Source organism: Beta vulgaris, chromosome 8 (genome assembly GCF_026745355.1).
Source record: "Beta vulgaris subsp. vulgaris cultivar EL10 chromosome 8, EL10.2, whole genome shotgun sequence".
Taxonomy (NCBI): Eukaryota; Viridiplantae; Streptophyta; class Magnoliopsida; order Caryophyllales; family Amaranthaceae; genus Beta; species Beta vulgaris.
Window position 1 is genome coordinate 45,134,337 of NC_079209.1, and position 13,882 is coordinate 45,148,218.

At 36.2% G+C, this 13,882-nt stretch overlaps 1 protein-coding gene across 4 annotated transcripts; it reads left to right on the forward strand.

Annotated features, from left to right (window-relative positions):
* The first annotated feature begins 2,266 nt into the window (after positions 1–2,266).
* On the forward strand, positions 2,267–10,657 carry LOC104883947 (1-aminocyclopropane-1-carboxylate synthase 7). 4 transcript variants are annotated; one of them, XM_048635109.2, is made up of 5 exons: positions 2,267–2,541; positions 3,523–3,685; positions 8,459–8,541; positions 8,661–8,953; positions 9,094–10,657. In XM_048635109.2, the coding sequence occupies exons 3-5, from the start codon at positions 8,521–8,523 to the stop codon at positions 9,971–9,973; spliced, it is 1,194 nt and encodes a 397-aa protein (XP_048491066.1). In that variant the 5' UTR covers positions 2,267–2,541; positions 3,523–3,685; positions 8,459–8,520; the 3' UTR covers positions 9,974–10,657. The 4 variants fall into 4 exon arrangements, with proteins under 4 accessions (XP_048491066.1, XP_019103032.2, XP_048491067.1 ...); XM_019247487.3 differs by having other exon boundaries at positions 2,267–2,532; XM_048635110.2 differs by lacking the exons at positions 2,267–2,541; positions 3,523–3,685 and adding an exon at positions 3,699–8,118.
* The last annotated feature ends 3,225 nt before the right edge of the window (positions 10,658–13,882 follow it).

Consider the following 13,882-nt stretch of genomic DNA (forward strand, 5'->3'; position numbering starts at 1 on the left):
GACCAATCCATGATTGGAAGTTGAGCTGAGACCGTACCTGAGGGAAAACCAACACCAGATCTTAGGGCAAAAAGCTTTGCTGACGATGATGCTTGGATCAAGGATCGGCCATCGGATGTGGAGTTACTAGACTTCGGTCTGGAAGGTTTGGACTTAGAGATGTCTAGCTCAGACCTCGATTTTCTCGCAAGATGATTCAGAAGGTGAGCATGATCTTGAAACATGTAATGCAGTAACTCTTCCCCCAGAGTTCAAAGCCAATGTGCTCAAGGCTGGAACCACTTCGTGGGAAGACGAGAAGGAACAAGCAGAGATCAAAGGTAAGCCCTCCACTATAACAACAGAGTTGAGTAAATTGGATAAAATGACTAGTTTATCACCCACTAAAGAAACAATAACTCAGGAAAAGGAACAATTAATTATTGAGCACTTATTGGGAGATTATGGTGTCGACAATAAGCACACTAGACCTTTGTATGATACCGTTGACATAAAGGGGGTCAAGATAAGGAAAGTATTGGTTGACACTGGCGCTACGATCAATTTAATGCCTTTATTAGTATTTCATACTTTGGGTAAGGGTAGGAGTGATCTAACTAATGTCAAGATACAAGTCACTGGCTTCGATGGCATGTCTGTGAGTACTGAAGGTCTGGCGTCCATGCATGTGCAAGTAGGTTCCACTAAGACTTGGTCAGCTTTCTTTATAGTGAGTGGGAAAGGGAAATGTAATGCTATTTTAGGTAGGGAATGGTTACACCAAACCCATGTTATACCTTCTACCTTGCATCAAAAAGTAGTATTATGGAATGGACATGAATATGAGGTAATTTGTGCTAATATAGAAGCTTATTTGATTGAAGCTACCCAAGATTTTCCCAGGATTATTATTAGGACACAACCAAATTACAAGGGGATTTTCCCAGGATTATTATCAGATCCATAGATAAGGTATTTGTGGATGCTACAAACACAGCACATCCACAGATCCCTAGGAAGTGCAAGGTTCAGACTCACCTGTTTTTCCTAAGATAAGTAACTTGTGTGAGGTGTCACTAGGAGGCAAGAGTGATGATGTACTAAGCACTGTTAGGGGAAAGCGAGCCTTACTTCATGATGTAATTAATCTCGGATATAAATAATTGTATCAAGACTATTACATGTTATTTAATTTTATTAATGAATTATAGCTTCAAAATCAGGACGGGCACAACCCTAGCTCTTCAAAATCTTTTCGCTAGTCATTATTCTCAATATGACTTAGAGGTAGACACAATCTTGGATTTGAATGCTGATGTCTTCACGACATGCTCTGACGCTCATGCTTTTCCCTCGCCTGACTCTGTACAAGGGTTTCATGATGAAGAGGAAGACGTAAAAGTTTGGGCAAAGAGTGAGGATATTAAGCAGGAGGTCCATGACCCCCTCGAGGAGGTTAGCCTTGGGTCAGAAGATCATCCTAGATATACTTACATAAGTAAAGAATTGTCTCGGGGAGACAAATTTTCTATAATCAAGGTCCTCCAGTCTTTTGCATGGGAGCATCACGAAATGCCGGGGATAGTCCCATCTGTCATCCAGCATGAGCTGCCCATCAAACCAGGCTACACACCCGTGGTGCAAGTCCCAAGGCGTTTAGCTCCAGGGTTGATTCCCAAAATGAAGGAAGAAATTGCTAAGCTCCTAGAGGCTGGATTCATTCAACCAGTAAAATACGCTGAATGGATTGCAAACATAGTTCCTGTGATAAAAAAGAATGGCAAGATAAGGATATGTATTGATTATAGAGATATCAACAGCGCCTCTGATCTCCAAAAGACCAGTACCCGATGCTAGTGGCAGACATGTTTGTAAACGCTGCATCCAGGCATGAACTGGCCGGTGTAAACTTTGTACGGATTTGCTAGTCACCATCAAATCAGAATCGCAGAAAGAGATCGCTCAAAGACTGCATTCAGATGCCCAGAGTCTTTGGGACTGTATGAATACGTAACCATGCCATTCGGACTGAAAAATACAGGGGCAACATATCAACGTGCCATGAACCTCATCTTTGACGAGATGATCAGAGACATTATGGAGATTTTTTCGTTTATTGAAATAAACTAGATATTTTTTCGTTTTTCGCACACATAGAATGAAAAAATAAGGAAAGAAAAATTAAACCGATCCCTCACAACATAATAAAATAGTACCGTTTTGTAGTGCGCACCCTTAGAGAAAGGTGCAACCGTGTGCACGAATTTGCGCATTTCGACTTGAAGTGTAGCTCCTACTAGTTGGCTAATTAGGGATTATACTCTTCAAAATATAATTTGATTATGACAAAAAAAGTGTTAATTTCGATCCCTTAAAGAGTACCACTAAGAAGTCAATAAAGCTCATGAATCTCATAAACGTGTTATCATGCCTAGGAATTGAATGAAAAGATCTTCTGAGATAATTTCTTAAGAGATAATTGTTGGGCAGATGACAACTTGGAGCAACAAAGCAAAGAATTGGAAAGAAGTGTCAGAATGAAGCTCCAATAAGGTATGGCAGGTGAGCTTGCAACACTCTCTGTTGGTAAACTAATCTGATTAATATGATTATATGATACCCACCATTAATAATACAAATTACAATTGCATGCTTTTCCCTGAATTTCAAGAGCAACCATGTGTTTGAATTCTTCGAGACCATGTAATATCAATCATAAACATTATAATATGAATCATTCAAGAGTTCCGAGGTGAATTTGTAGCTGTTTTATTTTTAAATGGGGTTTTTGCATGGTTGGCATTTTGCTGGAATTTGCAGAAGAAATAGCAACAATTTTTTTTCTTATTGAATTAGAAGTCAGGTTTGATCATGTTTGAACATAATTTTATAACAAGATTTGTAAATTAGCTTTGATTGAAATGTAATAATGGTGGAAATTAATGTAGAGAGATAATCATGGGTTGGTTTATCTTATCCCTTGGTACTTTTTGCTTGTCCTTGTGTTAAGATTAAATGGGTTTGAAGCAATTATCCCAAAAAATTATGTTCAAAATCATATTAAATCTGCTTACATCAATAATTTTGCAATTTGGGGGTGGGAGGTTTGTCACATGGAAAGGATATAGAAAGAAAATTGTATAAAAAAAGTAGATTTCTTGGAGTTTTGCTTAGCCTCAAAAAGGCAATCTTTGGAACATTAGTTGAATTTTATTTTTGGTTGGTGAAGATAGGACTAGATTACATAAAATTAATGAAAGAACATATGCAAGTTGGGAAAGAATTAGTGGGGAGGAAGGGAAATTGAGTAATTTAAAGGAAAAAAAAACAAAAAAAAAGAAAAAGTTGCATGCTTGGATTTTGTATTAAAAAAACCCAATTTGGATGGCCTTAATCTATCAGATGATGGTCAAGACTATGTGGATGCACGTGAATCGCTCATTCTGTAATTGTAGAATATAAATCCAATAAATTTTGGTGATTAACATAATATGCATTATTCATACTAAATTTGGCTTAAAGTGTACCTTCTTATGCCTGTAGGAAATTTCCAGCATAGAATTGAGAACAGTTCTTGTGTTCCCATTCTAGACGACAAAAGCACTGAATAAACTATGTGAATGGAGTCATCATTCGAAGACTAACGTCAGTTCTTTGTAAGAGTTTTCTACTATCAAATGCAGCTAAGAAAACCGTGTTTGTACAGGTATACTTGAACTTTAATTCTATCACCATTTTACTATAACTTTGAGTGAAAATGAAGAAGAACGCAAAAGTATGTGCCGTATGAATTAACATTACAGACGTAATACAAAAAAAACAGTGTATCTTTACTATGTACTATAATCTGACCTACTCAATATTCTAGTGTTATCTTTTTTGACATCAGCTTCTCATAATTGTGATGAAGAACTCCACATGCCATTTTCTTATTGGATGTATATCTTCTAAGAAGATTCCTGACTCTACAATAAACAGCAAATGTGTTTAATTCCTTAGGCATAGAATTAGTCACTCTCTTAGTTTGAGGTGAAAATTGTAATAGAGATCTGCAAAATATTCCAATAGAATGTCCTAGATGAAGTATGATATTTAGAAGGCATAGAATTAATTAATCTATTAGTTTAAGGGGAAATTTGTTATAAGAATCCACATAATATTACAATAGAATGTCCTAGATGAAGTATGAACTTTATTGTGAAGTGTCGAAGTTATGCATCACAAATAACAGGAACTAATATCATCTCAAGTTCTTTTTCTTAGTCTCCCATCTTCAGATTACAACACCTAAGCAAGCTAAAAGAAAAATTCTTGAAACCACTATGTTTTCATCCTTGAGGAAATCTTGATTGTTCATGCTAGAACTGATCTCTCCCATTCCTTTCCGTTCCAAATAAGAGACTATATTCTTCTTCACTCATTTTGATTACTGCTTTGAATTACATCATTTTATTCCTTAGTGTACAAAACGAACATAGAATCAATATTGCTCCCATGCGTATGCTGCCACCGTTCTTCAAACTAACAAGAATTCTAATTTGAGCGTTACATTTATTACTATTTCATCATTCTATTCCTCAAATAGAACATATCACAAATATGAGTAAAGAATTAAAAAGAAGTCCGTACATTTACACCTAATCAATCGCCTGGTGTTCCTTTTTTTTTTTTTTTTTTTTTAACTTGTTTCCCTATTTTGTTTTAGGGTTGGTTTGCTACTCCTTTTATTTGAGTTACTGCCTGTACTTATGCTCGTAATGAGACTAAATGCTAAGTTTGTTTATTTTAGTCGCACTGTTGATTTTCTACTCCTTTTAGTCTCAGAATGATGTGAGTATAGAGTATCACTTTTGAGTTTTGACTGTCATTTTCTTGACTATGATATTATTCGCCGGTGGATATAAGTATGCTTGATATTTACTTAACTAACCATATATCTGATCTTCTGAGAACTTTAGGAACTTTCAGAGCAATTATTAGATGATGTATTGTCTGTGATAGTTCTGTTATAGGATCAGTAGAGACACAAATTAATACTAAGAGTCTCTTTCACTAACATCTTGATAAGACATAGTATAATTCTAACATAGCTCTCTTCTCCAAAGATGTTGACAGACACTTAGCTGTTCACAGTTAGAGAATCTCATGACCCTTCATCACATTTGATCACGGAAGCTAGATGTTTAGTTTAAGTGTGCAAGGAAATTGTTAAGTGAATAACCAAATGTCAGCTTTCTGAGGAAGAAATGGTCCAAGTTTCTCACTTTCTTGGGTGTTTCAGTGGCTAAACATCTAGGTTGGATCCCACTCTTGGAAGTGTTGATTGGACTTCTTCAATCAATCTATTTTTTTTTACTATTTGGTAATATGTTAGCTCTTACTGCACCTAACACACTAAAGAATCTTATTATTATAATCTGATGATTTAAGCTCTTAATTCAAGTCAACCTGATTTGCCTGTTCCCTAATCCTAGATTTAATAATATAAAGTTAATTGAATAAACTACTGCTAAGGATTTTTATACTCTTTGCGTAACCTATGTTTTTTTTTTATCGCTTATATCTCTAAATCCTTTTGATGTGACAATTGGAAATTATTTAATTATCTAGTCTAGGGTCATAAACAAAGAAAACATGTGGGATCAGATATTTGGTTACTAGCCAATGGTTTTAGTTGCCTTGGGTAATTAAAGTAGCAAGCAATTTAATATCATTCCATCTTTTTTATTTCTTTTTGGTTTGTTTTTTTCTCGATATCTAATGCACATTTTTGGACATTAATATCTTAAATTACATAAAAGTAAAGATTATAAAAAGTTGATATTTCGAAAATACACATTAAGACAAATTGAGAATAATCTCAAATGACTGTGTTACTCTTCTTTATACATGGGAAGTTTTGGTAAGAAAATAGCGCTATTATATGATCAAAACAATCGTTGTAGGAAGGATATAAAGGGACAGACATAATTCCTTTCCAAGTACTTTTGTGACCTTAAATCTCTCCATCTACAATCATGAAAATCATATTGTTAGATATCTGTTATGAAGTACTTTTATCTAACTAATTACTTTTCTTTGATAATATAATCAGTATATTTGACAAAAAATAGTAGTCCAAGTTTGTTTATGAAAATGACATTTATTTTAGATTGGAGTGTGTATTAGTGATTCAAAAGTATAAGCAGAAGAATTACTGAACGAACTAGTGCTAATATATTTTTAAACTCTTTGTTTTGTTAGTATAGGTTATTTTATGAAGCATGTTGGATCTTATTCAATGGGTTTCTTCTTTCTAACCAATGATTTTAGTTCCTGTTAGGCGCTCAAGTAACAAGCTAACTGACTCTTATGCTAATTGATCCATATGCTTAATCCAAATGTTAAAAAAAGGAAGCACAGGAATTTAAAATGAATTCTTTGCTTCTGTTAAGACATGGTCTTGATACTTGTCACTCTTTTAGAGGTTGAGGCCGCCAAACAGTCGTCAGCAAGTACTTCCTATTGATCCGTTTTCACCTTATAATACAATCTATTAGTGGAAAATATTTTGTTGTTGAATTCTGCACATGGATCTCTATAATCTTGAGCCGACCATAGCATATTCGTCTTGTCGTTTATTTTTTTCTTATTTTATCTATCCTCCTATTCTCATCCTTGTTATTGTCTGGTGAACTTGTGAATTGTGGTCGCATAACTATCTCATTTGAATTCTGGAAGATAAACAACTAAGTTTTAATCCTTAGTACAGCACACCTCGATATCATATGCTGGTTATTTGTTGTGCAAGAAACAGAACTCGGATTATACTTGTACATAACCCAAGAATACTTGACATGAGTTATTTTGGATCTTTTACTGCTTTTCGTTATGGAAAACTCATAAGGTGCATGTTATGTTACTTTGAGTCGTAGATACAAGTATGTGTCCTGACGTCAAACACCCTTAATAAGGCTCTGTTTGGTTGGACGGAAAACGATATCAAGGGAAATTGGTTTTCCATGAGAAAACACTTTTCCTTGTTTGGTTCTTTGCATGAAAAGCTAGAGAGAAAAAGGAAGAATGGAAATAGAAGGGACATAATGCATAGGAGGAGCAAATGAGAAAGGTAAGGAATGGGGAGGAAAATGTACACTCCTTCCTTTTAAGGAAAAATGTTTTCCGTTCCACTAACTTTCACCCTTTTCAAACCAAACAGATTAAAAACGGAAAATGTTTTTTGTCCAACCAAATACTCTCGTAGGGGAAATTTCCCTTATATTTTATCCAAAATGATGTATCACATTACTGTCTATACCCGTGTTAGAAGTGCTGAGGATCGATTATAGAGACTTGAGGTGAAATGAAGAGTCCACGTAAGGTAGGGTGCATGTTATTCATCAAAGTGCTCTGAGTTGGTATAGATTTGTTTTTTTTTGTTGTGCCTCAAAATCCAGTCTGATTGCACTCTGCTGAAGGAGAAAATGAACCTACCTATGTTGCATATTCATTAAGCTTTTTTGAGAGGTTAGGAGCCTGTGTTGGTCATCAAATCTTATTGGAGTCTGTATTTTGTCTTTATTTTATCGGCAAATCAGAATCTTAATCTTGTGTAAATTGGTATCTCTGCCCACCCGTCAGAATTTAACTACTGTCAGATCTTATTCTTTGTAATGTCTTGAAGTATTATATCAATTCTCCAAGCATGACAGTATGCACTTTTCACTATGGTCTTATTTTTGCCCTCTGCAAAGATTTGATTCGTCATAGGTTGGAACTTCCGATCATGAGCAGTTAAACAGTTTCTGTAAAAGGAAGAAGTAAATTTTTTTGAAATTCTTTTTTGGGCAAGGAGAAATATCCTGCTGGACTGGCACCGCTCGTAGGTCAACCATCCAGCTTACCACGTCAGGCCCTTCAGAAGTAGGGAGCCAAAGTATAAGGGATCCCTATGCCAAAGAGCCTTTAGTGGGGTAAATATATGAAGAGATTCTACAAGGTAAGAGAAGGTTTATCTGGTATTACCACAGAAAATATAAAATGACTACTATCAGGATAAATATACCCACTCCACTCAACAACCAAATTTTATGGGATTTCATTCAAGGACTACTGAACCTCTACAGTTGTCATGACAGATAAAAGTCAGACTTGTAAAAGGTGAGATTTGATCTTGCTTACATTACTAAATCAATCATTGGTCGCTTCACTCTATTTTGCAAATATTTTATTGCCTACTAGTCGTAGGAGTCTCGTCTTCTAATAACCCTACCTATATATAGGGGAGCTCTTAGACTCTAATTTGCATCAAATATAGTTTCTCTATCTTTCTCTTTAAGATATAACAAGCTTAGGTTCTCGTACAACAAAGCTCAAATAAAAGATTCTCTTTTCCTGAAAGAAAGCACTACCATGGCTATTGAGATTGAGCAATCTTCTGTTGGGCTATCAAGAATTGCAGTTTCTGATACTCATGGAGAAGAATCTCCATACTTTGCAGGTTGGAAAGCATATGATGAAGACCCTTATGAAGAAACAACGAATCCCTCCGGTGTTATACAGATGGGACTCGCTGAGAATCAAGTAAGTACTTTCAGAGAAATTCGAGTTGCACGTATAAAATGAAGTTTTGTGATACAAGTGCAATATCTTCACTCTCTTTTGGAGTTGGTTGCTCAAGTACTACTTTTTTTGTTGAACAGGTTTCTTTTGATATCCTTGAAGAATACTTAGAGCAGCACTCCGAAGCAACTAGCTGGGGTAAAACAAAAAGTGCCGGCTTTCGAGAGAATGCTTTGTTTCAAGACTACCATGGACTTCCATCTTTCCGGAAGGCAATGGCTAGTTTCATGGAACAAATAAGAGGGGGTAGAGCCAAGTTTGATTACAACAGAATTGTCCTCACTGCCGGAGCTACTGCTGCCAATGAACTTTTAACCTTCATTATAGCAGACCCAGGAGATGCTTTGTTGGTCCCAACTCCTTATTATCCAGGGTAAGAAAAACCTTACCTTGTATAAAATATACTTTAGAAGTGCAATTTCCAACATGCACTTATTACCAAAAAAGAAACAAAATAAAACAATAAAAAGCTTGCAGTGCATTTTTACTGATCAAGTGCTGTTCTTTCTTCAGATTTGATAGAGACTTGAGATGGAGGACGGGTGTGAATATCGTACCAATTCACTGTGACAGTTCAAACAATTTTCAGGTGACTCCTGAAGCATTAGAGGCTGCATATTGCAAAGCACAAGCCATGAACATTAGAGTAAGAGGAGTTTTGATCACAAACCCATCAAATCCTCTAGGTGCTACTATCAACAGAAAAGTTCTGGAAGAGATTATGGACTTTGTATCGCGTAAAAACATCCATCTTGTATCCGATGAGATCTACTCGGGCTCCGTGTTTTCCCCCGAGGATTTCACAAGCATAGCCGAAGTTCTTGAAGCTCGGAACTTCAAAGATGCTGAGCGAGTTCACATCGTTTACAGTCTGTCGAAAGACCTTGGACTACCAGGTTTTAGAGTAGGGACAATATATTCTTACAATGATAAGGTTGTGACAACTGCCAGAAGAATGTCTAGTTTCACCCTTATTTCTTCTCAAACTCAGCATCTCCTAGCCTCTATGCTCTCCAATGAAAACTTCACTGCCAATTACATCAAGACAAATAGGGAAAGGCTAAGAAAGCGATATGACATGATCATCAACGGACTAAGAAAAGCCGGGATCGAGTGCTTGAAAGGCAACGGAGGTTTGTTTTGCTGGATGAACCTGAGCCCATTCTTAGATGAGCCAACAAAGGAAAGTGAGTTAGCACTTTGGAACTCGATTGTTCACGAGGTGAAGCTTAACATCTCTCCTGGTTCATCTTGTCATTGTTCTGAACCTGGGTGGTTCAGGGTTTGTTTTGCCAACATGAGTGAAACGACACTAGAAATTGCATTGAAGAGGTTAAACAACTTCATGGAACAAAGGAATTTTAAGGAGAGAGATCATTCTTTTTCTGAATAAATCCCAGTTAACCCCATTTTTTTTTTTTTTGGATATATAGATATGAATATATGATTCTTTATGGTGATAACACCTTACATAATAAGTTACCATTGTCTGAAAAAAGAAATACTGTGAAACAGTATGTTAAATGTATAAACATTTATTATTTATTATTATATATATAATAAAAAAAAGTATATAAGTGCAATTCTGGTCTATTAATATTAGCTTGGTTTTGCAAGTTTCCAAGAAATCCCGTTTGGCCTTTTGTAGAGTTGGAGTGCAACTGTGCCAAGTATTCTTTCTGTTTACCTAATAGTTAGTATCTAATATCTAAAGTTGCTGACTTTGTCATTCTATCAGTTTAAGATAGTCCTTTTTTATGAAGTATACTCGCTATTTATGACAAATATGGTGAATTTCTTTTGAACTCAATGATTAAGATGCCGTTTTGGCAAGAGCTAGTCAACGCCGAGCATGTATCAACCCACTATGGATATTACTTTGGCACCATGGACCATGTTACTTTCACATTTGAACTATAGTAATTATTAGTAATCTTGTCATTTCATATTCTAATTTACGTAGTTATGTAAATGCTCAAAAAAAAAAAAAAAAGTCAACGCATTTGAGTTTGTGTTTTCTAAAAATAAAATAAAATAAATATTGTATTATTGTATTTTTTTTAAAAAAAATGTAAGATGAAAGTCTCTTGCAAGGAAGGGGGAAATTGGGATCTTTCCATGCAAGGGGTGAGACTCGATCCCAAAATCTCTGGGATTGAAGGTGAAACACAAACACCACTAGGCTATCACCTACTGCTCATGTTGTATGAAGTATATAGGTGTTGTTATTTATTAGCCCATCTTTTAGTATTATTTGACTTTAAATATTCAACACGAAAGTTCATACAATATCAAAGTAGGTTGTCCTATAAAAGTAGGTTATTGATCCCCCAAGCCACCACATGTATTATATTTTACGGTTTTTTCACCAAGTACCCCCGAGTTTTTAAAAAATTCACCTGGTACCCTCCACGTTTTCAGAATTCACTAGGTACCCCTCAGTTTTATGTAAATAACCCAAATACCTTAATGACTAACGACATTAATCGTCTTTAGTCATTCACCCTAATTTTTCTGCTTTAAATCCTAATTAAAGTCTAATCCTAACCCTTACCCTAACCCTAAACCTAACCCCCACAACCCCTCCTCCACCCTCCCACCACCCTTGCAGCAGCCTCCACCCCAGCCCCAGCCCCACCCCCAGCCCCCCTCCCCCACCCCACGCCGCCGCAGTCCAAACCCATTTCCCCCACCCCTCCCTCACCATCGCGCCCCCTCAATTTCGAAACAGCCCCCATCCCCACCACGCCTGCGCTCGCCACAGTACCACCCCCTTCCATTTTCGAGATCTCCTAGTAAATTTGCGGACAAGGTCTCGCTGAATAATGCGAACAAGCTGCTCGCGACCGGGGGTAGGGGGAGGGTGGGGTTCTGGGCTTGCGATGAAGGGTAGGGGGAGGGGTGGGGTTCTTGGCTCGTGATGAGGGGTTGGGGGAGGTGTGTGGTTCTGGGCTTGCGATGAATTCAAATTTTGTTTTTGGGCTCAATTTTTTTTTTAAGGGGGTATAACTCTAACAAACAAGAGTTGTAACTCTAATCCAATCGTGTGGTTGCAATTCATTCTCATTTCTCATGTAAGGAGCATTCTCATATATATATATATATAAACAAATTAAATTCATAATTTCGAATTCCATAAACTACCTTCCCCATCTTGAGGAACAAATACAAAAAGGAAATGAAAAAGATTATGAGTGGAATAAGTTGTCTTCGACAAGATTGTTAACTCAGATTTTCCACAAAGTTGAGTGAAAATTCAGAATTTTTAAGTGAAAAAATGATGATGATGACTACATGAAAATAATGGCCACTATATTGAAAAATAGTAGATATAGGTTGAAAAGGGTAATTATATGAAAAAAAAGGTAGCTAAATAAGAAAACAGTATATATAAGAGGATAATTTTTTTAAGGTAAGTTGAAGTCCTTAAAGATGACACTCGATTTTCGAAAATTTGGGATTGAAAGTGAAAGCGTGGATTTATGCACTAGGGTGCACACAACACAATGCTCATTGTGCACCCAAAAAGAACATACTATTGGTTACTACCTTACTTCAGCTTAGCAGTAGATTAAATTATTTACCACATGTGTATTTGAGTTCCTTCTATTACACGTTTTTAGTTAGTTACACAAGTTGTTGTAATAAATAAGTTTGTTAGTTAGTTGCAACTATATATAGATAAATAGCTCAACTCAACTCTCTCTCTAAATTCTTCTTCTGTATTCAGCAACTCTGAATAAAAGGATCCACACTGAAATTCTCTCAATCTTTTTCTCTGAATGTTGAATGCTTCAACATTTCACATGGTATCAGAGCTAGCTTTGGTCCTAGCTCAGAAATCGATCAGATAAACTGATATCTTTTTTCCACTGATTTTCGCAAGTTTCTCTGAAAGATCGAGCTGTGAGAAATTAATTTTTCTCAATCTTCTTAAGGTGTTGTGGTTCTTAATCTTTCTCTGAATGTTTCTTTTATTTCTATCCGAATCTGATTTTTCTCAGTCATACTGAATAATTCCTTGAAATTTCTCTGAAATAATTGTCATTTCTCTGAAGAATTGCAGAATTCTATTGCATTTCTTTCTTTCTTAATTCATTCTTCCAAACTGTTCCTCTTTCTTTCTTTGAAATTGTTGTTAACCTCATCTTAGATGTGTAAATTTCTAATTGCAAATTCTTGTCTGAAATCTGAAATTGATTGAACATCAACTGTTTGTCAAAATGCCTGAATCAGAAAATACTCCAATTTCTCTTAATCAGAATCCTTCTAGCATTTACTACATCCATCCATCAGATTCAAGCTCTACTCAAGTTGTTTCTGTAAAATTTAATGGAGTAGGTTACAATGATTGGAAACGATCAATGTTGATCTCATTATCTGCTAAGAATAAGCTAAAAATGGTTGATGGAAGCTTGAAAATTCCAGATGTAACTTCCTCTGATTACACTTCTTGACAAAAGTGTAATCATCTAGTCATTTCTTGGCTCTTAGCTAATCTTTATACTACAATCAAGAAGAGTGTGTTGTTTTTTAACACCGCTGCTGAAATATGGAAAGATTTAGAAGATCGTTTTGGTTATTCTTCCATGGCTCAAGTATATTCACTTGAACAAAAACTCTCTGAATTGCATCAAGGAAATTCTAGTGTGTCTGAATTCTATACACAAATCAAAACTCTGTGGGATGAGATAAATGATGCTAGTCCTTTGCCATATTATACATGTAACAAGTGTACATGTAATCTTACAAAGAAAATCCTGACTAGAGAGCAAGAACAAAGACTCTTACAATTCATGATGAAACTGAATGAAAATTTCTCAACAGTAAGAGGAAATATTCTCATGACACATCCTTTACCACAGGTTGCTCAGGCCTACAGAATTTCTGCTCAGGAGGAAAGGCACAGAGAAGTTACACGACTTTCTGTATCCACTTAATCCTTGGCTTTTGCAGCAGACAGATCCAGAGGCTATAAATCTCATAGAGGTGATCATGGGCCGGGCCGCGGCCAAAAAAATTTACCCATTGGTCGAGCCGGGCCTAAATTGCGGGCCGAATTTTTGTGTCCAAAGTTCGCTATTTCGGGCCTAAATTAGCGGGCTTTTGCGGGCCAAAACGGGCCGGGCCAAAAAATAGACTAAAAAGTCGTTTTTGGCTTGCCCAAAGCCCGCCAAAAGCAAAAAAAATAAGGGCGGGCCGAAAAATTCAGCCCAAAACTCGGCCCAAAAACGGGTCGGGCCGGGCCAAAATGATCACCTCTAAAATCTCAGCAAGGATATGGAAGTTCTGGTCAGAGTTA

Excerpts from the sequence above, each read along its gene's own strand:
- LOC104883947 (XM_010668525.4), top strand. The coding sequence starts at position 8,371 with ATGGCTATTGAGATTGAGCAATCTTCTGTTGGGCTATCAAGAATTGCA. Across the intron at positions 8,542-8,660 it reads TGGGACTCGCTGAGAATCAA|GTTTCTTTTGATATCCTTGA; the intron begins GTAAGTACTTTC and ends TTTGTTGAACAG. Across the intron at positions 8,954-9,093 it reads CCAACTCCTTATTATCCAGG|ATTTGATAGAGACTTGAGAT; the intron begins GTAAGAAAAACC and ends TTCTTTCTTCAG.